This window comes from Pagrus pagrus (genome assembly GCF_965226575.1).
Source record: "Pagrus pagrus genome assembly, chromosome: 22".
Taxonomy (NCBI): Eukaryota; Metazoa; Chordata; class Actinopteri; order Spariformes; family Sparidae; genus Pagrus; species Pagrus pagrus.
The window spans coordinates 4,563,539-4,584,639 of record NC_140204.1 but is presented as its reverse complement, the minus strand read 5'-3'; the positions used below and the strand labels follow the sequence as shown (position 1 = coordinate 4,584,639).

Sequence of the window (21,101 nt, the reverse complement as noted above, 5' to 3'; positions counted from 1 at the left end):
ATTTACAATGGAGGTGCACGGGTCAACTTTTCTGTAGCATCAAAACCGCTATTTTTAAAACACTAAGAAGACTCGACACAACATGAAACTTTGCTCGTAGTATCACCAGGGTCCCTACACCTGAACACGAGCATTGAGAACATCGTTTGTTGACACAAAGTTTGCTAAAAAGAAGGTTTTTGAACAACTCACGTTAGCATTAGCAGTAGCAGTCCTGCCAGTCGCGATGCGTCGATCCCCGAGTGCGGCGTGACATGAAGGAGAAAGCTCCATGTTACATCGGGGATCGGGGATCGACGCATCTCGACTGGCAGGACGGCTAAGCTAACGCGAGTTGTTCAAAAACCTTCTTTTTAGCAAACTTTGTGTCCACAAACGATGTTCTCAATGCTCGTGTTCAGGTGTAGGGACCCTGGTGATACTACGAGCAAAGTTTCATGTTGTGTCGAGTCTTCTTAGTGTTTTAAAAATAGCGGTTTTCGTACTCGTGTTCATCACAAAATAAGCCGAGGTTGCATTTTGGCAACAGTTACACATGAATATACCGGTAGCCTACCTACACACACAGCCAAACAAGACAAAAACAACTTTTTTTTTTTTTTTACACACCGAATATACCGACATGGGCAAAATGACGTCGGTTATCGTCGTAAATTTCGGTATCGGTAAATTTTCGGTTTATCGCCCAGGCCTACTGTCACATTACCCAAAGTGACACCTTTAGCATGTTTGTTTTGTCCAACCAACAGGACAGACCTCAACATTATTGAAAGGCGTTCAAAATTATACAAATATTTAAAAGATTAAGCATCAAATCCTTCACCTGTGAAGCTGAAACCATGAAGTTCTGACGCTAAATGAAAAATTAGGCTATAGGTACCAACTGATTTTATGTTAATCAATTGCAATACACTCAAACGTTGATTTTGTAACAAAAACTCTTATTTTATGAAGTTCTTCAAATGTTTTGTACAAAAATCTCAAGTATTCAGCTAAACCTTCCAGAAAATTGTAGTAAATACCCCAAAAGTGCACTCATTGGTGTAATATGTATTAATTTTAGTTGAAAACATTAAAAATGAACTAAAATTATCAACAAAATGTGATAATTGTGAAAAATGTGAAAACATCCATATTGTGTTGCAGAGAAAAGTTAGCATGCTAACGAGCTAGCCCCGTCCCCACCTAAACCTCCTGTGCTCGCAATGTAAACACCAAAACCAAGCTAACTAGCTAACAACAGCTCTAGTTAGCAACAGTTAGGGGTGTTTTTTGCTTATTCTGACATATTGTACCATTAAGTACAATAACCGTGTTCAAAATAAAATACTTTAAAACAATTCAAAAGAAAAGTCTTTGCTGACGACGTCATCCTCCGGAGAAGAAGATGGCGGTAGTGAGCTGCGTCGCCGAATTCGCAACCACAATTAAACACGCGAAGAAGAAGAAACATCCGGAAGCCCTTGTATTTGATGCCATTACGAGTTTCCTTAAATAAACAAATCGACATTTCGTCGACATCTCCGCCGTGTTGCCTCCGAGCTTTTAAACAAATACCCCCCGAGCAGTCAGAGTCGTTATGGCTTCCAGGAAGAGAAGCCGTCCCGGGGATGTCGGTGAGCTGAACGGACCTCTGCCCGCTAGCAAGCAGGTCAAGACCGGGCAGGGGAGACACGTAGCTGCCTTGATTCTGGCGAGAGGAGGAAGCAAAGGGATTCCTCTGAAAAACATCAAGATGTTGGCCGGAGTGCCTCTTCTTGGATGGGTTGTGAGGGCTGCCCTGGACTCCGAGTGTTGTGACAGGTAGATACACAACTGTAGGATCTGATGTTAACCGTTAGTGGGAGAGATGACCCCAACACTGGAGCCACAACCCCCCAAACGCACATTAAACACTTAACATGGCTGATTTATGTGTGTTCACTGTGTTTGTTCTGTGTAGTGTTGTAATGTGTATGCAGAGGTTTGCTCCAGGTTTCATTAAGGTGTGTTTTTCTGCTTGAATCTGGCTGCAGACCATCAGACAGCCTTTGCATTTTATTTAAAACAATATGAAAGAGATGTGAAGATCTTCATGAAGTATGTTGAGATCCTTCATGACACAGAATGAATGGGCGGCTTTACTGATAATCAGTTCATCTTTAAGTAGCTTTTAAAGGAGAAAAGGCAGAATATTTTGCTTTCTGACTGAGGGTTTGCTGTTTTCTCTCTGCTTTATGTCACTTTTTGTATATTTGCGTGTTGGACGGCTGGTAGGACGAAATAAGATGAAGATTTTAAGGTTTGATGAGCCGTTTATCATCATTTTCTGACATTATGCAAGCCGGGTGATTATGAGGTTGCCGCTCTTATAATGATTTTATCGAGGTAACGTGCACTGAACTGGTTGTGTCTTGAATTATAAACTTTACAGGAGTTTGTAGTTTGTTTCAACTCTCTTTTTCCCTTATAAAATATTGTGATTTAGAAGAATACATGAATCTCGTCAATAATAACACACTGATAACAGATCGTGTATTGAAAACTAGCTTCAGATATGATTGTTGTGGTTTGTAAACATGGTCCTGATGTAGGGAAAATAAAATAAAAGCAAAACATGAGTTAAAAAGATGGTATATACTGATGCAGGTAAGAAAACAGGTGATTATAATTTATAATGATGATGCGTTTGTGTCTTCCTCAGTGTGTGGGTGTCCACAGACCATGATGAAATCGAGAAGGTGGCCAAAGCCTGGGGCGCCAAGGTGCACCGCAGGCGTCCTGAAGTCTCCAAAGACTCTTCGACGTCATTGGAAACCATCCAGGAGTTCATCAGGTTCCACAAAGGTACGCCAACCGTCTGATCTCCAGCACGGGTCCGTGTGATGAGCAGTGGAGTGAAGGCAAAAGTAGCTGTTTTTAATGTTACCCTGTTCTGACTTCACAGAGGTGGATATAGTGTGTCACATCCAGGCTACGTCCCCGTGTCTCCATCCGCGTCACTTGAAGGAGGCCCTGGGTATGATCAAGCAGCAGGGCTTCGACTCGGTGTTCTCGGTGGTCAGGAGACACCAGTTCCGCTGGCAGGAGGTCAAGAAAGGATGTGAGTCTACAGATGCAGGAGGACAGTTGACATGGTGCTAGAAGATCTAGACTGCATCACATTGTTTTTTACAACCAACTGGAAATGACAGGATATGGTCTGTAGCAGAGGTAAAGATACTGGGTGAAGTGAATTTGAGTAAAGAATCGTGCTCCTTCTCGCTGAGACAAATTCAAACTCAAAAGACTCATTTAGTGTCATAAATGACAAAGAAAAGCAGCAAAAGGAGGATATTATTATCTCAGTTCAGAACCTGCCTTGAAATTGTCACATTTTTAAGTTTTCGTCAGTGTTGAAGTAATCCGGTGACAGTTGTCTGTACATCAGTGGGTCGGCTGTGAACAGGAAGTGCTAACAGCTAATTCGGGATACTAATGGCGCCAGTTTGCCAAACTGTAAACAAAGGGGACCAAGTCAGCCTCACAGAGCTGTTAGCATGACCGTTGTATTGAATATTTTCTGTCTGTAAGCGTGTTTTAGTATTTTAATCAGCTCAGCATCGTCGTGTAGAAAAATAGAGGATGTTTAATGATACTTGTTGAATGGACCTTTAACTCTTACTCTCTCTTCTTCTAGCCGGTGAGCCAACGGAGCCGTTGAATCTGGACCCACTGAACCGGCCGCGGCGCCAGGACTGGGACGGAGAGCTGTGTGAGAACGGCTCCTTTTACATCACCGGGAGGGAGCTCATCGAGAAGGGAGTCCTGCAGGTAACTGGGTCCTGTTTCCACTCCTTTAATATCTCCTAACTCTGCCAGTACACTGTATCATGTGCTTCATGTGACATCACATGTGACTCAACATGTGAACAGGACGATTGTCTTGGATTTGAAAATATCTGACTTCCTTCCTTTACTTCTATTTTCTTATTCAGTCTGTGCGATGGTTGTTGCTGTTACTGTTTTTGTGCTTTCACGTGTTTATGTGACGCTTCTGTTTCCCTGTCTGCAGGGCGGCAAGAAGATCAGCTACTACGAGATGCTGCCAGAGTACAGCGTGGACATAGACGTGGACATCGACTGGCCTGTGGCAGAGCAGAGAGTTCTCAGGTGAGATGAAATAAAAACGCTTGTCAATAAGCATGTAATCGATCCAATGCTTCAGGGACTCGTCTCTTTTCATGGTTTTGTTGAGAACAGCAGGTATCATCCAGCCTGTGCTTCTCTCCACAGGTATGGCTACTTCGGTCGGGAGACGCCAGAGGTAGTCCGTCTGATGTTCTGCAAAGTGTCCGGATGTCTGACAGAAGGACGGATCTTTCTGTCCATGTCCGGAGAGGAGATGTTGTCCATCAACACCAAAGACACCACGGGCATCCGCATGCTGCAGAAAGAAGAAGTGGAGGTTGGAATCTGAGAGAAAGATGGATTTGGCGTATTGGCTCGTATCGTACGACCACACATGCTACCCTCTGTGTGTCTCCTCCAGGTGGTGCTGTTGACCTGCAGCGAGGACCCCGTGGCCCAGTCGCTGGCTTGCAAACTGGCCAAGTGGACGGGCTGCCAGGTGATCCAGGTGGGAGAGGAGCCGATGGACGATTTGAACCCGATGGTGGAGAAGAGGAAGCTGCAGTGGAAGGACGTGGCGTACATGGGTAAAGACAAGAATACAGCATCATGGATCTCTATTTACAGTCTGGAGTCTCTCCTCCTCGCTCACGTTCTCTCTTCCCTCTCAGGTAACGATAAACCAGATGTGAACTGTCTGAACAGGGCGGGTTTGAGCGCAGTACCCGGTGACTCCCCGGTCGTCGCCATTAACGCCGCCAAGTACACCTGCCACGGCATCGGGGGGAAGGGAGCCATGAGGGAGTTCGCCGAACACATCCTGCTGCAGAAACAGAAAGCAAAGTCCCAGATGAATCAGGACCGCATCAACAGCAGCAGCTTCTGATTTTAAACACAGTAAATCTACGAGGAGAGTTAGTAGGAAAAAATGAAACGCTATGTATTTAAATTGAGAATAAGAATAATTGACTTGACTGTTTACGGTTTAAGTTTTTCTGTCGGTCAGTCAGACACTACAACTGAACTCAAACCAGCAAAATATGTGAGCGTGGAGTGATTACTGATGCAATAAGTGGTTTGAAAATTGAGATTTATTATTTTTTAGATATTTAACTTAAGTTAAAAAGGTAAAACCCTTTTTTTTTTTTTTTTTAAGGACCACCACCTAGTGCCCCAAATCCAAAAATATGGTATTAAACAGAAAACATGTGTTATTGTGATTATATTTGTAACATTCGAGATATTTCTTTTTATCATTTTAAAAGCCTTGATATTTTATATACAAGTTGGAGCGTTTCAAACCAAAATGCGACACGTTCAGTGTCCAGAAAATGTTCATGTGTTGACAAAAAAACTGATCCTGTCGCCCTGAATGCACTTTTGTTTATGTTTCTCACGTGCCCTTAAATCAATAGTTAGATATTTTGGGAGATTATCGCTTTCTTGCCAAAAAATTGATAGAAAAGTCGATACCATGTCCATGTCTGTGCACTTAATATGAAGCTACAGCCACTTAGCTTAGCTTAGCATGAAATCAGGCCATTTAGACCGCATTTAAAAACAACAACGGATGAAACTGGTCGCCTGGCTTGGTCCAAATATACTTAAATCCACCAAAGCATCACTTTTAAAACTCAATAATTTAGCATCATATCGTGTTTGTTTAATCTGCTCTAAAAAGTTTAAAAATCGGCGATTTATGGTTTTACAGAAGGTTTATAAGGAACTGTTTCATCGCCCAGAGCACTTACTTCCTGGAAAACTACAACTAGGTTGCGAGGCCAGCTGTTTACACCTGTTCCAAGTCTTTATGCTAAGCTAAGCAGCTGGTAGCTTTTTACCGGCTAGATATGAGAGCGCTATTGAGCCTTTCATCTGATTTTTGGCAAGAAAGCGAATAAAAGTGTTTTGTTTGTTGCAATCACATTTTCCATAATGCACCTGAAAGCAGCATTATGCTAACTCTTTGTGATGGAGCCTGCTGCTGCATGCTAACTTCCTGTTTTCTAAAAGGGGGGATTAATGATTTTTAGGTGGTAGCTGCCGTTTGTTCGGAGACAAATACTTTCAGATGATTTTCAGGTGAAGTGTGGGTTAGGGGGGTTTCAGATTTCGCAGGACAGTGAAACAACAACGACCTGTGTGTCTGCTCTATTTATTATCGTACAGCAATATAATTTCCTGTGTCTTTCTCTGTCTTTCTTCCACCCTCCTCAGAGATGATTGATTGTTTCGTTGTAATGTTTACGTGTCATTTGGCTCGTTAATGTGATTTTATTTTTTCTTATTTAATAATTGTGTATGGGAGAGATTTTGATGTGTGAATCATTTTCAATGAAGTTGTTGATTGAAGATAACTGAAAGTTGTGGTGTTGTTCATTTTAATACGCGACAGAGGTAAGATTTGGTACCTTTGGACAGATGTTTACATTTGTTTTAAGTATTCAAGTTATGCTAAGCTAACAGAGAAGCGAAGTCTCGCTCCTTCTGGTGGACCACCATTGGGCCTTATGCTGCATTCAAGTGCTCCTCGGATGGCCCCGTCTTTTCCGTGCGTTCATGTGGGAGCAAAATGGACGCCAAACAGACGTTGTTTTCACTCTCATCCACCATGTTTCATCGTCGTATAAAGTCGACAAGTTGAAGTGCACTTAAATTTTCTCAACTTTCTGTACTGTTCCAACTTCAGAGGGCATTTACTTGAATTTAATGATAATTCCGACAGCACTTGAACGCACCATTACAGTATTTGGCGATAAAGACACAAATAATTTATTGATCCCGTTTGAACTGTGATGTGAATCACACACATGATGTTTGTCAATTTAAAAGATAGCTCATCTTTTTTTAGTACCTTTTCTCTGCGGAGGCGGCGGCCATGTTGTTTTTTGTTTCCGACAAACTGAGACTTTATTGACTTGATTTTTTTAAATTGACAAACGTGACACAATTCAGATGGAATCAAACTATTTGTCTCCAGGGGAGACGATTTATTGGTGCCAACGCCAGTTAATATTGATTCAAGAAATGATTAGCATGTTTCCTTAATATTACTATTGTTATTATTATTTAAAGTTGTTGTAACTTGGTAGATCAGAGAGCAAAAATATTATAAAAGACAGCAGGTCACTGTAGTAAGCAAACGTTACTCAAACAGGATTCAATGGTACAATTGTTGGCGACTGTTTTCAGTAAATAGTCCCAACGACTGTCTCTGTACATGATTCATGCCCTGTGTGTCTGGTGTTTATGGGAGGAGGAGGGAACACAGAAGTAGTTAACTGGAGACACACAGACGGATAGAAAAGGGTGTGTGTTGCTTGTGTTGTTGTGTAACTGCACAACTAAATGTCATTGGGGTGCAGTGAAGATGAGCTTGTGCCAGATGTTATGTCACCTCAAGTGTGTTTAAGTACGAACATCTACTTGAGTCTTTCCTCTTCATGCCTTCCTCTGCTTCTGCACCACCACACCTCAGAGGGAAATATTTCATTTTTACAGCTTTAGTTACCTGTTTCTTTACAAATTAAGATTTCTCCAGACAAAAGGTGTAAAGTACAGTTACCTCAGAGGAGTAAAGTACTGGAATAATGTACTCACTGTACTTACTATGGACATTTATAAGTGTTATAACAGATATTATTGGCTCTCTGGTGACTTCTGGTGTCTCCACATCTGAAACAAATCCTCCCCCTGGTGTTCAAACTACTGAACAACAGCTGAGAGCTTGAACAAAAATGGTCTCAAGGTGCTGACAGGTGGAAGCACAGAGCCAGGCTAACCGCTCCCACCTGTTTCCAGTCTCTATGCTAAGCTAAGCTAAGAGGCTGCTGACTGTAGCTTCAGGGTGACAGTATCAATAATCTAATTTGGCGTGAAAGTGAAAGCTGAACTGAAGCTCAATCTTCGGATAATTCAAGAATAATATCAAATATTTTTTTTAACATTTTATTGTTTTATTAAATGATCAGAAAATCACTGAAAACACAACATTAAAATATCTCAGCTGTAAAACATCAAACCAACAGAAAGTTTAAAGAAGCCAACAATGAATATTTATATAAAAATATGACCAGTAGTGTGTAATAGGACTTACAATCAAAGTGTATAAGTACAGTAATTATATTAAAAGAGAAGAAGAAGAAACAAGAGATAACTTCAGGTTGTTTGTCACTCCGTCCTGTTTACAGGTGTGATGGTCAATGGCCCGTCGTTCTTCCCAGATTTGTTGGTGCACGGGCTGAAGAACGGGTAGATGCACTCGTTGAAGACGTCGTTGAAAGTGTAGATGTGGATTTTAGCGTCGACGTTGTAGAAAGACACCTGCGAATAAACACGGTGTCGTTTGAGAACAGGACACGAGCGCCTTGATGTTTGTAAAAAATGTGTTTCCGTGACCTCACCTGTCCGTTCTCGAAGTCCACGAATACCCCGATCTTATTCGGTCTGAGGGTTATTTGGACGTCTGTGGAGGGCTCGGTGCGAAAGGCGTACTTGTTCCTGAAAAAGAGAGGACAGGAGTTTGACCCAAAACTCATATTTCATGTCAGAGGCAAGTTTATTAAACGAGTGTCCCATTGTAGCTAATTAAACCTACAACTCACTTGTCTCTGAGGCTGAGGAACCAGTATCCGTTGCTCGGGGTGACGTCGATCTTCCCCTTCCTGTTGATCGACTGTCGGGCCACGCCCAGATCCCAGTCCGTCTTCCCGCCCACCTCCACCTGTTCACAGGAAGCAGGAAACACAATCAAACACCGAAACATGTAAAAAGATCCTGTTCTGTGGTCTCGTCAGTGCCAAGATTATTATTTTAAAAACATATTTTGTGATCACGACATAACAAACGTTCTTTATCTGGTGATGAAATACTACGGTCAGCTGAAAATAGATATATTTCTTTATCTTAACACTTGAAACAGATGTGTGTGATCTCATAAATATAATCTTGTGACATTAAAATCAGATGAGGGTTGAAATTGACGGTTATCATTCTGTTAAAGTTGTAAAATAAATACAAAAACACTCGTGGAAACACCAGAAATGTGCTTTTCTGTTCTTGTAACCGAACGTGTCCAATGACCAGACATACTGGGAAGTCGTCTCACCTCCCAGTAGTGTCTCCCAGAGGAGATGGCCTCCCGCCCCAGTATACAGACGACTCTGTCGAACCTCTCTGGGTTGTCTGGAAGCAGCTGGTGTCGATCTCCACACCTCACCTGCAGAGACACAGTTTAGTTAATACGAAATGTCATTTTATATCCGGTTTAAATGATCTACTTCAACGGCCACAGGTGAAAAAGTGGACAAAACATATAATAATGTAATAATCTCTCATTTGATTTATGCAATTTTCCCTCTCGTCCTTCAGAAACAAGCTCACACATGTAATACTGTAAAGAAATATCCTGTTATGACTTAATTTTAACAGGTGTCTCACACTCTTCATGTCCTCGGACATAACCAGCCTGGGGTGGGCAGTGTTGGAGTTCAGCGTCACATCCACTGTGTTGAGGGAAGAAACGTGAAGAAATATACAAATTAGGTATATTATTTTAATTATTATTATTGTTTAAATGCTTTATAACAGCTGGTAGGAGTTAACATTCGATTGCTGGAAGAATGTGACTTCAGACGGGTTTAACTCAAACAAAATGCAAGTTATTTCAAATTTAACTTTCTGTTTATTTCTATAGACTTCATGTGTTTTACTGGTGTTTTCTCTTGATTCAGTCTGTGTGGATGTAACTTACCTGCGTAGTCCTGCACCCTCTTCATCCCTGCAGGAAAACAGTTTCAGTTAAACGAGACAAAAAGTTGTTAAAAACTCATTTTAGGTGGGTTAGGGTTAGTAAAGATGTTTATGATGAGCCTGTTTACGGTGGAGTGGGAGTGGACACTCACTGGGTTGTGCTCGGACCGGACTGGGTTCACGAACTAAGGCAGGAAATCCTGGAGAGGAAGAAGAAGAAGACAGCGAAGTGTAAAGTTTTGAACAGTTATCTTTTAGTCAGAGTTAATAAACATGAACAGCTCGTACTAAGCTCGACCACCAGAGGGCAGCATTTAAATACTTTATGTATGATACCAAAATCAGACACACTTCTTTCCTTCTGTCTTCCTTCCTTCCTTCCTTCCTTTCTTTCTCTCCAGTGAAACGTTTCTCTCTCCTCCTGATCTTCATGTCTTCCCTGTCTGTTATCTTGTGTTTTGCACTTCACCCACCTGTTTCTGTGATTCTCTTCAGCTCTGTCTGAAACTTCTCCATCTGAGCTGCCAGCGACCTGTAGATGGTTCCTGTTCCCAGGTCGGAGTCCACCGACACCGCGGACCAGTCCTTGGCAGCTGGAGGGCTGCAGAGGATGGGGAACGTCTAGGAGGAAGGTAGACATAAATAAAACATCGATGTTCCCCACAGTGTCAGTACAGGATCAGCTTGAACTCTGTTAGATCGTCACCAACCTTGAGGCCGTGTATGTGGTCGTCTGATTCGACGAGCTCGGCGAGGGCGATTTCTCTCCTCCGCAGCTCTTTGACCTCCAGCTCCAGCTGTCGTATCATGGCGTCGGCCTGGTGCTCGGCCGCCCTCCGGCTCATCTCCATCACCTCCATCAGCTCTGCCTGGGAGCGCTCGATGGCCGACACCAGCGTAGAAAACAGGCAAACGCTGCCCGCTGTCTCTCGCTCCACCGCCAGCTGGGAATTTTTACAAGTGTTGAGTGAAGCTCAGACGTTTCAAGAAACCTTCACCGTAACTGTTTTAAGTTTTTCTTGAAGACACTTTAAAAATCTGGATAAAATAACCCCCTAAAATTGAAAACGTTTCCGTAAATAGGGGATTTGAAACAACTCCAGAAGCCAGACTGAATCCCAAAAATCTAGTGGAGCCTCCAGAAACCAGGCACAAACCCTGAGAAGTCAGGAATACACTTAAAGGTTTGTGTGAAAGAATAATGGAACAAGTACCCCACAAAAAATACTGAAAACCGGGGTAAAACTCCAAAAAAATTGGTTAAAATCCCAAAGTTTCTTAATTTATGGAATAAACACCACAAATTAGGGAATTAAAAGCTTGAAAATTGAAGTTAAACCTGGAATATATGGTTAAAACCAAACAAGTATTGGCAAAATCCCCCCAAAATAAGGCAAAAATACCCTGCATAGGGAATTAAAACTGATGGGTAAATATAGCTTTTGAAAAGTGGGGTAAAACCAAATCTGGGCCAAATGGGATAAGGATAAACCTAAAAAGGCAGGTAAAGCTCTGAAACAACCCCAAACATTCATGTAGAAACCAACAAAATTCAAGAAGTGAAAATTGAAATAAGAAAATATGGTTTAAATCCCAAAAGTAAAACAGCAGGCAGAACCTTGAAAACTCACATATATACCTGAAAGTACAGACAAAATCCTGGGAATTATGAAATGAATACCCAAAGTTACGGATTTAAAACATTGAAAATATACTTGTCAATGTTGGTGAGAAACAAAACCTGAAGAAGTTGGTGGGAGTGTGTCTTCTGATTACAATCTGATGAAGGGCTGACAGGAGGATTTTCAGGTTTTGCCACATGGCTGTGGTATTCACACAGAAGTGTTTGTCTTACCTCCAGTTCACTCACTGACATTCTGATCTCCTCTATCTTCCTGATCCTCTGTCTGATCATCTCCTGGATCACCTGCTCTGATACACTCAGCTGAGCCTGCACACACAACACGTAGACACACTTTTAAATAAGTTCATCTATTGGATTTATAGTTCTGCCTCAGTTCTGAGCATGCAACAGGACATTTTGGGTTTATAACTCTTTTCAGATCTGTGACCTTGGTCCATATTTACAAAGAAATTAATAGACACCCTCCAAGTTTGTATGTTCGAGGCTACGAACGATGTCATGTTGGGTTGTTTTTAGCCTCCACGTCATCCATTCCAATCAAGGAAATGTACAACTTGGAGGGTGTTTTCCTTTACATACAAACTGTCGGTTGTCTTTATCAAATTTATTTTGTTTGGCTCAGATGCTCAAATGTGGAAATTCTTACAAACACGTGTCAACCGTGACCTACTTTGTCACAGATGTGCTCTGTTTTTGTTCTTCCTCTTACAGCCGTCGTTCTCCGGTTAGAACAAAGACACTAAACAAGTCTGAATGATTGGCTTCAAACATCTCTGTGTTTCTCTGACCTTGGTTTCCACCCATTCGTCTTCGACGGTCACTGTGTCGTGATCATAGTGGTCCAGGGTCTCGCATTCAGGACAGATACATACTCGGTCAGTCCGACAGTAAATCTGGAATCAGTGAGAGAAAGTGTTGCAGCGTCAAACCTTCATCTGCCATTAAAAATATAAACAGCCTCATGTTTAGAGATCCAAAATCTTACTCTGAAAAGCCGACAATCAATGACAGATATTGGTCTATAATGTAGGTTTACGGCCCAGTCACCAGGATCAAACGTAGTAAAATGTTTTATGTTTCTGCAAATCATGGATACATTCGGACGGGAGGCGGGAATTGACTCAAGGTAGTAAGGAAGGAAGAGGGACTCGAGGTAGAAAGGACGACTCATTACATTACATTTATTTTGGCGACTGGGTTGAGGTATAAGTACCGTACCACTGTTCCTCTGTGGTGGGTCTCACAGACAGGGAGGTTCTGGTCGCTTGAAGCCCCAGACATGGTGAACCTTCTCCGGCCTCTGGAGTGAGAGTAGGTGGCAGGTGGCGGTGGCGGCGCGCCGTTTTGGTTCATGGCAGCGATCGGACTGTGGCTGGGTACCGAAGAAGCCAGTGAGGTCGGGACGGCTGAAAATGAAGTCAGGACGGGCTCACCTTTCAAGGTAGAAGATACAGGACATGAGAGAACGTCCTGACTCACTAAATTAAGATGATGAGGTCTACGGTTTTACAGGACGTGAAGAGCCGTCATAGATCCTCTATACTCTACCCCACGATTACTCTGAGACTCACAGGTCGGCATCACAGGTACTTTTGGGAGAGGTCGAGGCAGCTTTTTCTTCAGTTCATCAAATAAACCGTCCGGTAAGCCTCCGTCTCCTCCTCCTTTCATCGCTCTCTTCTCCCTCCCCAGTCCTCCCCCTCCTCTCATGGATCTGAACTGCTCGGTGATCTCTCGCAGCGTCCTGTTGATCTGGAGGTCCGGTCGCTTCTGGAAGGTCTTCTTACACAGAGGACACTGGCAAATCTGGAGGGGAGGAAGTGAAAAAAAGGACATAAATATAGAGGGAGGAATGAAGTAAGAGCAGAGAGAGTCAGGATGAATGGCTAGATGGTTGATTTTTAAACAAGAGACACAATCTGCCTGATGGTACTAACTCCAGTATCTGTCTTTGATAACATTAGCTTGATGAGTCAGCTACATTAGGAGGTGAAAGAACAGAAAAAGTAAACATAAAATTACTTGAATTTAAAGCAAATAACAAAATAATGACTTCATTTTAATTACAATCTGTCGCTTTTCAACAACTGGCAACAAAATCCAACCCATACTGAGGCAACTAAATGGCTAAAATCACTAACACCCCTAAACATGTTATGTGTAAACATGTTAAGAATGGAGCTCGTTCATTGGTGCAATGTTTGTGACTGCTATGAAATGAAGGAAAGAAGAAGACAGATGAAAAAAAGGACGTCTTGGTACAAACTGAGGGAATAGGAGGAAGTCAAAGACAAATCACCCACCTTCGTTCCGTCCCAGTATCTGCTGATGCAGCCCATGCAGAAGCTGTGGCCACATGGTGTCGACGAAGGGTTATTGAACACATCGAGGCAGATCGAACACTGGAACTGCTCATCAGACAGAAAGCTACCGTGTAAGGACATCCTAGACGGAGACAGAAAGTAATATGTAGTTGGCGTGAAATCTGGTTTGAATGGTCCCAGTAGGTGATCCCTACTGGTTTTAATGAGCTTGGGCTTTTTTGGTTGTATCATTACTTTTGGACGTGATTTTATATCTTTAAATCAAACAGCCAGAACCAGACATATTCACAGCCCTCTTTAAGAAATCAATCTTGAATTTCCTTAGTGACCCCTGGCTTTTCTTCCAGCGACACTTTAAGGTCAAAATATCACCATTTAGATAAGAAGACCTACGGGCAGATTGTTGTGAAGCTAGGTAAACAAACTTTTTAACCCTGTCACCTTTCAGTCCAGCAGACTTTGTAGGAGAGGGTTACATAAGCAGATTATCTATTGAATCTGGAGAAAGCGGTGAGAAACAGTGACGTTCAAAGGTTAAAATTGAGGGTTTTTAGTTGCTGTTTCGTTTAGAAGTTGACTGAAAGCGGTCAAGAATTTAAGCTTAATGGAGGGAAGGTTGAAGTTCAAATAGGTAAGGAAAATAGGCACATTATGTAACACACACAAATCACGTCTGTCGCCACTAATCAGATATGGATGGTCAAAAGACGTCAGGAATGAAGCGGGGCGAGATGCTGTTCTTGCATGATCACGTACGCTGATGACATGCATACTTTTTTGTCTAAAGTTGAACCAGTGACTTAACTCATACAGCACCGACGTTTTTCTTTAAGACTGTGGGAAAAACTGCAAGAAACCCAAAGCAGACGTGTTAGATTTGACACAGTAAAAGACGCTAATCTTCTCCACAAGAAACTACAAACACTGTTACACACCAAAAAGTAGATTTTTAGGTTTAAGATAGCTGACAGAGCCGAGACATAAAACAACTCAAATAATGACAAGTCATATCTTAATTATTTAAAGTAAATGGAACAAAAAACAGATATACATTGATAAAGCAGATGTTTTTTGTTCCATGCATTCCTCTTGGTGAAACCTTGCATAACCCACAATGCAACTCAACTCCTGACTAGTTGTGCTACTAGCAGCTAATGTAGCCTCGATCTGTAGAGATGAGGAACAGGCTACAGAGGTCTGGTAAACTCACTTCTTTCCAACTCCACACTAATTAATTATCTTTTATTCTCAAACTTGCAGTCTTCAGCCCCTCAGATGCCATAATACTTCCTAATCCCCCTTTTAAAATTATGGGATAAATGTTAAAATGGTTTGTCGGTAAATACATTCACAACACTGGAGACAGGTCTGGCTACACTAATGTGGGTGGCGCTAAACCCAGAATGTCGGGTTGGTGCCCTTGCAAAAATAATGTCAGGGGGAACTTGTTTTTCACGTGTGGTTGCTAATTTCCATTAAAAGAAGAGGTAACAGATGTTGTTTGAGTTCGTACCGTTGGGGTTAGGGTTAAACGGCAATAACGTTTCAGTAACTTATTATGTGACAGTTGCTAGCTCGGAGATTGACTATGACTATTTTGAAAATGCGCGGATATCGGAAAGGAGGAAAATACTGACAGTCTACATCCCCCGTAAGTCAGACTAGTATTAATACTTTGCTACATATTCCTTAACTTTTCTATTCGGAATTTATTTGTCAAAAGCTTAAAAACGGATGAGGACGTGTCACGTTTACAAAATCTTAAGGTTTCTTCCATTTTTCCGGGGTTAAAAAGTTTCTGGGGGACTAATCATAAAAGTCTGTTTTCTACGTGGCTGAAATTCTGGTCTTAGGTCGAGATAGAAACTGATCTAAACATGATTTTACAGACCAAAAAAGTGCGGCTTTTTAAATTAACAGCAACAAATGTAGAATTTCCGTTATGTCTGAGATAAAACCACCTGATGAAGTAAGTCATCCCTCCTTGCTTGCCTCTTAAAACCTCTGTAACATAACAGCTTGTAGCTTCAGGCTTCATTACCCTGAAGGAAACTGGTTTGCAGCCAAGACATCACAAAGCACAAACAATTTTGGACATGCATAACATCCGATTGCAACCTATAATTAGAGCTAAAAATAAACTCCCGTCAGAGTCATAAAAGAAGCAATTAAAGCGAAGAGAGGTAAAGTAAACATAGCTTGGCTTGAGTACAAATGTAGATATGTTGAGCTCTTGATAGATACATTTAAATAATACAACTTTGGGATAATTATTTAGGAAATGTATTTAATTAACTTAAACATAGTTGGGTCTTTGTCTTTGACATTAAATAAGTTGTTTCTTACAGCCTACGTCAGTTATGAAGGTGTATCTTATTACTTTTGACATTTAAGACCTTTCAACTAATACGTGGTAGAAGAAATCTTTCCATACAGCACATGAGACGCTATTCCGACTCTAAACAGCGTGTCCTTTGCAAATAAATGTTTTCTTGAGATACTTTAATTACAAATCAAAATAGTAATAAAAAAAAATGAAAATTGGTACCTTTCTTGTTGCCGGTTAGGATTTATAAACAAAATATCCAAACAGCTCCAGAGGTGTACAAAAACTCTTGATCCTTAGAGGTCGTATCTCGAGCCCTCACACTCCCACTTATGATGGGTGTTTGCTCAGGCTGTGAAATATAAAGGTGTGTGTGTCTGTGAGTGTGTGTCTGTGTGTGTGAAGACACACCACACCCACTCAACTCTCTGTGGCAGGTAAATGTGGCAGGACTGGTTGAGTCTGATACTCACAGGGAGTAGGTCAAATGACCGCAATCACTCCCCTCAACCTTCTTTATTGTTCCATGTGTTTTTCAGGACGGGAACAAACACTTTGTTTAGAGTGAGAAGGATTAACACCTGCACTCACCTGTGAGATTGAATCTGATACGATGAACGTGATTCCTTGGCCACAAACGTGACTATGATAAGCCAAAGCAAGCAGCTGTTTTTCAGTGGAAAAGCTTTGATAAACCTAATGTACACAACATGTCGAACACCACACAGCAAGACGACAACGATAGCAACTAGCTGGTGAACATGGAGAGCCAGATATTTCCCTCAGGAGTTGGTGAACTCCAAGAACGAGCTAAAAGCACATTGAATTATTGTTTTATGGACATGTAAACAAGATTAAGGATGCCTTCAGACTAAACGAGCTCTGTCTAATATCATTTATTTGAATAGGGCCCCTCGACTGGCACCGTTGAGCCACCAACACATGGTTGTACTGCAACATGGACGTCCTATTTCTACTTCTTCTGTCTACTAAAACCCTGAGCTTACAGGATCTCTAATGGGACGTGATTATTCGAAAAAAAATATATGTACTTAGACTTGACTTTACAGTAATATTTCCTTCACATCCAACCTTGATCCCCTAACAGTTGCTTTTTAAGGGCTTTTCTTCATTTTAGTAGCCAGCTCTGTTAGCTTACTAGCTAACGTGGCCAGTGAGGTGGTTATCAGGGAAGGAGGAAAAAAGCAGTGTCACTACGGTTGGAGGCTAACATGACGTAACTCTAGAGAAGTTGCTAGTTTTTCATAGTTTCCTAACTCTGAATAAATTACAGCTGGCTCTATAACATTTTGGTGACTAGCTTAGTAGCTTGCAAGATGCTACGTGCAAAGAAAAAAAAGTTTTTTAGTGGTTGGAAGACACATTTTTCTCATTTGTTCCCATTTGTTTTAAGCTAGGCTAACTGTGTTGTGAACTCACTCGTCAGACAACAAACAAACCTTTTATACTTTCATTTATCTATCAGACAAATTCATATGACATATGACACCATGAAGCCAAATATGATAATAATGATTTTCTTTGTCTCCCTAAAAAATTGGCTTGTGAACACGGAACAATATCCTTTTCCCGCTCCACCGTGCCGGTCATAATTTCCTTCTTCACCACTGTTAAGGTATCACGACTGAGAATAACTTAAATGCCAATAACTTCACCACGTTCAAAACATCGTGTGCAACAACGTGACCGGAGCTCAGTGATGGCACGAGGAATAAAATTAGCTCCTCATATCGTCGCCTCGATCTGTACCAGGACTCAGCTGGATTGCTTTCTGCCACCTGTATGTGCCTTTTGCTTTATCGGCTCCCTTTCAACTCTTTGCTCACTCTTTGGTCCGTGGGCGTGTTTTCGCGAGCATTCGTCTGTTTACTTTCTCCGTGCGTGAGCGCGTGTTCGGACAGGTGGCATTTCACATTGTCGAGCTAGTCATTCCTTGTGATTAACGAGGCGAAATCTCTAGAGAACGATAAGCTTAATCTCAGATAACGTGTACCCAAACAGGATGCTGGGCTCGGTTAAAAACAACAATAACATTGTTCTTAAACGTGTTGGTGATTCAGATTCTTGTTAATTACAACCTTTGGCACAGATTTTTCTGGGTCAACCGATAAGAAAAGCTAGGTTGAGGTGTGTGTTGGTCAGTTTTAGTTGATTTATTGTGAAAAACATTGTTTTCATGAGTTACGAAGAACAGCATTCACATAAGTAGGATATCTTTTATTCCTCTGTGCTTGCGACAACCGTGGCCGGAGGAATTATGTTTGTCAAGTTGTCGTGCCGTCCTTCTGATTATTGTGAACATGATATCTAAGGAACATCTCGGGGACATTTCTTCAAATTTGGCACAAATGTTCACTTGGACTCAAGGTTTGACAAAGTATGACAAAAAACAAAATATGTTGGGGGTTTTTTGTTTTGTTTTTTTGCCATAACCAAAGAATTCATACGTAAACTGGAATGGCATTCATAGAGCGCCCAACAGTCCCCTTTAGTTCAATCAATCCCAATCCAATATCAAATAAAACTTAAACTTTAAGAGAAAGAAAACGCTAAAAAGAAACGTCCTCGTTTCGTTGAAATCGGTTGGATAGTTTTTGGTTAATCCTTGTGACAAACCAACCAACAAACGGACATGGGCGAAAGTACAACATCCTTGACAGTGGTAATGCCAAGGATGTGTAGAATAGGTTGTTAATACTGATGACTGTGTAGGCAGCATTTTAATACGCTTCATTAATGCTTCTATGTCTGCCAGTTAAATCTATGCGAGCATGAAAAACAAATACTCAAGAACAAGCTCCTCATGATAGCACTTATCTGGTGCTTAAGTATATGTAGCCTACTTTGTCACCTTGTAATACACGTGTGTTTTACTCAGCACGTGTTGCAGTGACACACATAGAAGATTTGGCTTCAGGTTAATCTCCTCTAATGAAAAAACTGTACAATCTGTTGATCAACAGCACCGGCAGTATTTTTCCTCTTGTACATTCCAGACTGTTGTTTTTATGTTGATTCGCTGCCGCAGCCAAGTATAAACTGTACCTGCGCTGACATTTGACACACATTAGCTGATGCCAAGACTTGGACCTGTTTTCTACAATCCTTGTAACTGAGATCATGATGTGACTGGATGTTATTCAGTTCTGTGACGTAGTAAAAAAAAAAACAAGTTGTGAACGCTACACGGTGACATATCTTCACATTTTAAGTTAATATTGCAGAATTGCTTGCGAAAACAAGTTGCTTTTTTGCCCAGTTTGCAGTTACGCGACAACGTTGGCATCATTTCGCGTTAACCACCTCGCAAACAGTATTCACTCTCCTATAGCTCTGATTTTGGAGTCTGCTAACTACTGAGGGGTTCTTTAGCCACTAAAGTTGCTATGGTCACCAACTAGTTGCTAACTGAGCCTGTATGTGCTAAACAAGTTTACTGTGGGATTCAAGAGCCTTTTGTCTGAAAACATCAGTGTGAGAGTAGTGTTAGTGACTCAAAAGAGTCAAGTTGTGGGCCAGACAGCTACAAAATGGAGGGGGGTATGGACTCACCTCTGCTATTGGACCCTCTCCGGTTCCAAGCTCGGAGAGGTAGGTGATGTCTGAAATTTTGTTCACTAGAGAAGACGATAGCGACGATAGCATGCCACATCAAAGTTCACTAATGACACCAAGGTAAAAAATATAAACATAGTATTTTGATATAGGTAAAATTTATGTGTTTGCTAACGTTAACTTTAGCTGCAGAAGTTTTTCACCTTGTTTTCTTGTTGTTTGTTAAACTTTTAATGTTGTTGTATTTGTGAAGGTCAGCTGGAATTCATTAATCGTCATGTAATGTAGCTCATATTAGTATAACAGCACCTACATCCAGAAACGTACATGAGATAGCTAGCTAAGAACAAGATTTTTTAGGCGCGATTGTCAGAAATAACAAGCTAAGTTAATATACACACTTTACTATAAATTGATCAATCTACAAGTTGTAAAGTCAGAATTGAACATGACACGACATTTGACTAGCTGTCATTAATTACACACAGTCCTCAGTGACAGTCTGCGTTCACGCACAACATACTGTGGAGAGAAATCTAGGTCAATGTGTCGAGTCAGACTCCACCAAAAACACGCTGACAATGCATGTGGCCATGATATGACATTTGGTATGCAGACAATTTGATTTAGAGTGAGCATCTGCAAGAGAAAAGTCTGGTATTGTTCAGGTTGACGTGTTTCCCGTGGCCTTTTTGACTCAGCTGAGTCAGCTGTGGTAATTTTCCACTCGCCACTTATGTTAACGTTGAAATTTGCTGTATTGTCTGATAATTTGACACAGTACAGGTGTGCAGGTGCAACTCAGGTGTTTGGAGCTAAATGCTAACATCAACATGCTAACATTTCCGACAACTGATGTTTAGCAGACGTAATGTTTAAAATGTTGTTAGCTAAACATCGGCATGTTGGCATTGTCATTGTGAGCACAGTGTTAGCATTAGCTCAAAGCACTGCAAGTACAGGTTCACAAGACTAGCATAGCTTCAGCCTTATTTCATGTTAGCAGCCTGCACATGTTGTTAAATGTTACATCTAGGCTGGGCCACCGTAGCACACCATTGGCCTGGTATTTGACTCTGAGAGCCTGGAGGCATCCCTGGTATCCCTCTTAAGAGGTGAAAGTGACAAATGACGAACCTACCTGTCATCACACAGTCTTCTGTGTCACCCAAAGGCCACCGTTCGTATTAGCATGCAATAGATCACCTTATGCATGCAAGCGTGTCAATGTCACACAGAACAATACAGAAAAAACCCTCTCGACAGATCTCCGACAAGTCACTTGTGAGTTACCAGTGGCTTGATATCTGTTTCTGAGTGGCTCAAAGGTCCAAAGGTCAAGGTTCAAGATTATTTAAATACATCTGGTAAGGCAAAGTCACATAGTAAA

The 21,101-nt window shown here is 41.5% G+C and overlaps 2 protein-coding genes across 2 annotated transcripts; one reads left to right on the top strand and one right to left on the bottom strand.

Annotated features, from left to right (window-relative positions):
• The first annotated feature begins 1,420 nt into the window (after window positions 1–1,420).
• cmasa (cytidine monophosphate N-acetylneuraminic acid synthetase a) lies at window positions 1,421–6,446 on the top strand. The gene is made up of 8 exons (XM_084344043.1): window positions 1,421–1,803; window positions 2,684–2,826; window positions 2,927–3,082; window positions 3,659–3,792; window positions 4,034–4,131; window positions 4,255–4,426; window positions 4,511–4,676; window positions 4,761–6,446. Exons 1-8 carry the CDS (start codon window positions 1,580–1,582, stop codon window positions 4,973–4,975), a joined length of 1,308 nt encoding a protein of 435 aa, XP_084200169.1. The 5' UTR covers window positions 1,421–1,579; the 3' UTR covers window positions 4,976–6,446.
• A 1,650-nt stretch (window positions 6,447–8,096) lies between these two features.
• LOC311251411 (E3 ubiquitin-protein ligase TRIM39) lies at window positions 8,097–16,494 on the bottom strand. The gene is made up of 15 exons (XM_084343809.1): window positions 16,358–16,494; window positions 13,789–13,930; window positions 13,057–13,291; window positions 12,704–12,918; window positions 12,274–12,378; window positions 11,696–11,791; window positions 10,551–10,784; window positions 10,314–10,461; window positions 9,993–10,040; window positions 9,842–9,868; window positions 9,529–9,593; window positions 9,197–9,307; window positions 8,694–8,812; window positions 8,493–8,589; window positions 8,097–8,412 (listed from the first exon to the last, which is right to left on the bottom strand). The coding sequence occupies exons 2-15, from the start codon at window positions 13,927–13,929 to the stop codon at window positions 8,260–8,262; spliced, it is 1,794 nt and encodes a 597-aa protein (XP_084199935.1). The 5' UTR covers window position 13,930; window positions 16,358–16,494; the 3' UTR covers window positions 8,097–8,259.
• Window positions 16,495–21,101: the final 4,607 nt, after the last annotated feature.

Bases quoted from the DNA above. Each gene is read 5' to 3' on its own strand.
- cmasa (XM_084344043.1), top strand. From the start codon at position 1,580: ATGGCTTCCAGGAAGAGAAGCCGTCCCGGGGATGTCGGTGAGCTGAAC. The intron at 2,827-2,926 runs GTACGCCAACCG...CTGACTTCACAG, and splicing joins GTTCATCAGGTTCCACAAAG to AGGTGGATATAGTGTGTCAC. The intron at 4,132-4,254 runs GTGAGATGAAAT...TTCTCTCCACAG, and splicing joins GCAGAGCAGAGAGTTCTCAG to GTATGGCTACTTCGGTCGGG.
- LOC311251411 (XM_084343809.1), bottom strand. From the start codon at position 13,929: ATGTCCTTACACGGTAGCTTTCTGTCTGATGAGCAGTTCCAGTGTTCG. The intron at 11,792-12,273 runs GTCAGAGAAACA...TTGTGTGTGCAG, and splicing joins ACGAATGGGTGGAAACCAAG to GCTCAGCTGAGTGTATCAGA. The intron at 8,590-8,693 runs GTGAGTTGTAGG...TCTCTTTTTCAG, and splicing joins TTCCTCAGCCTCAGAGACAA to GAACAAGTACGCCTTTCGCA.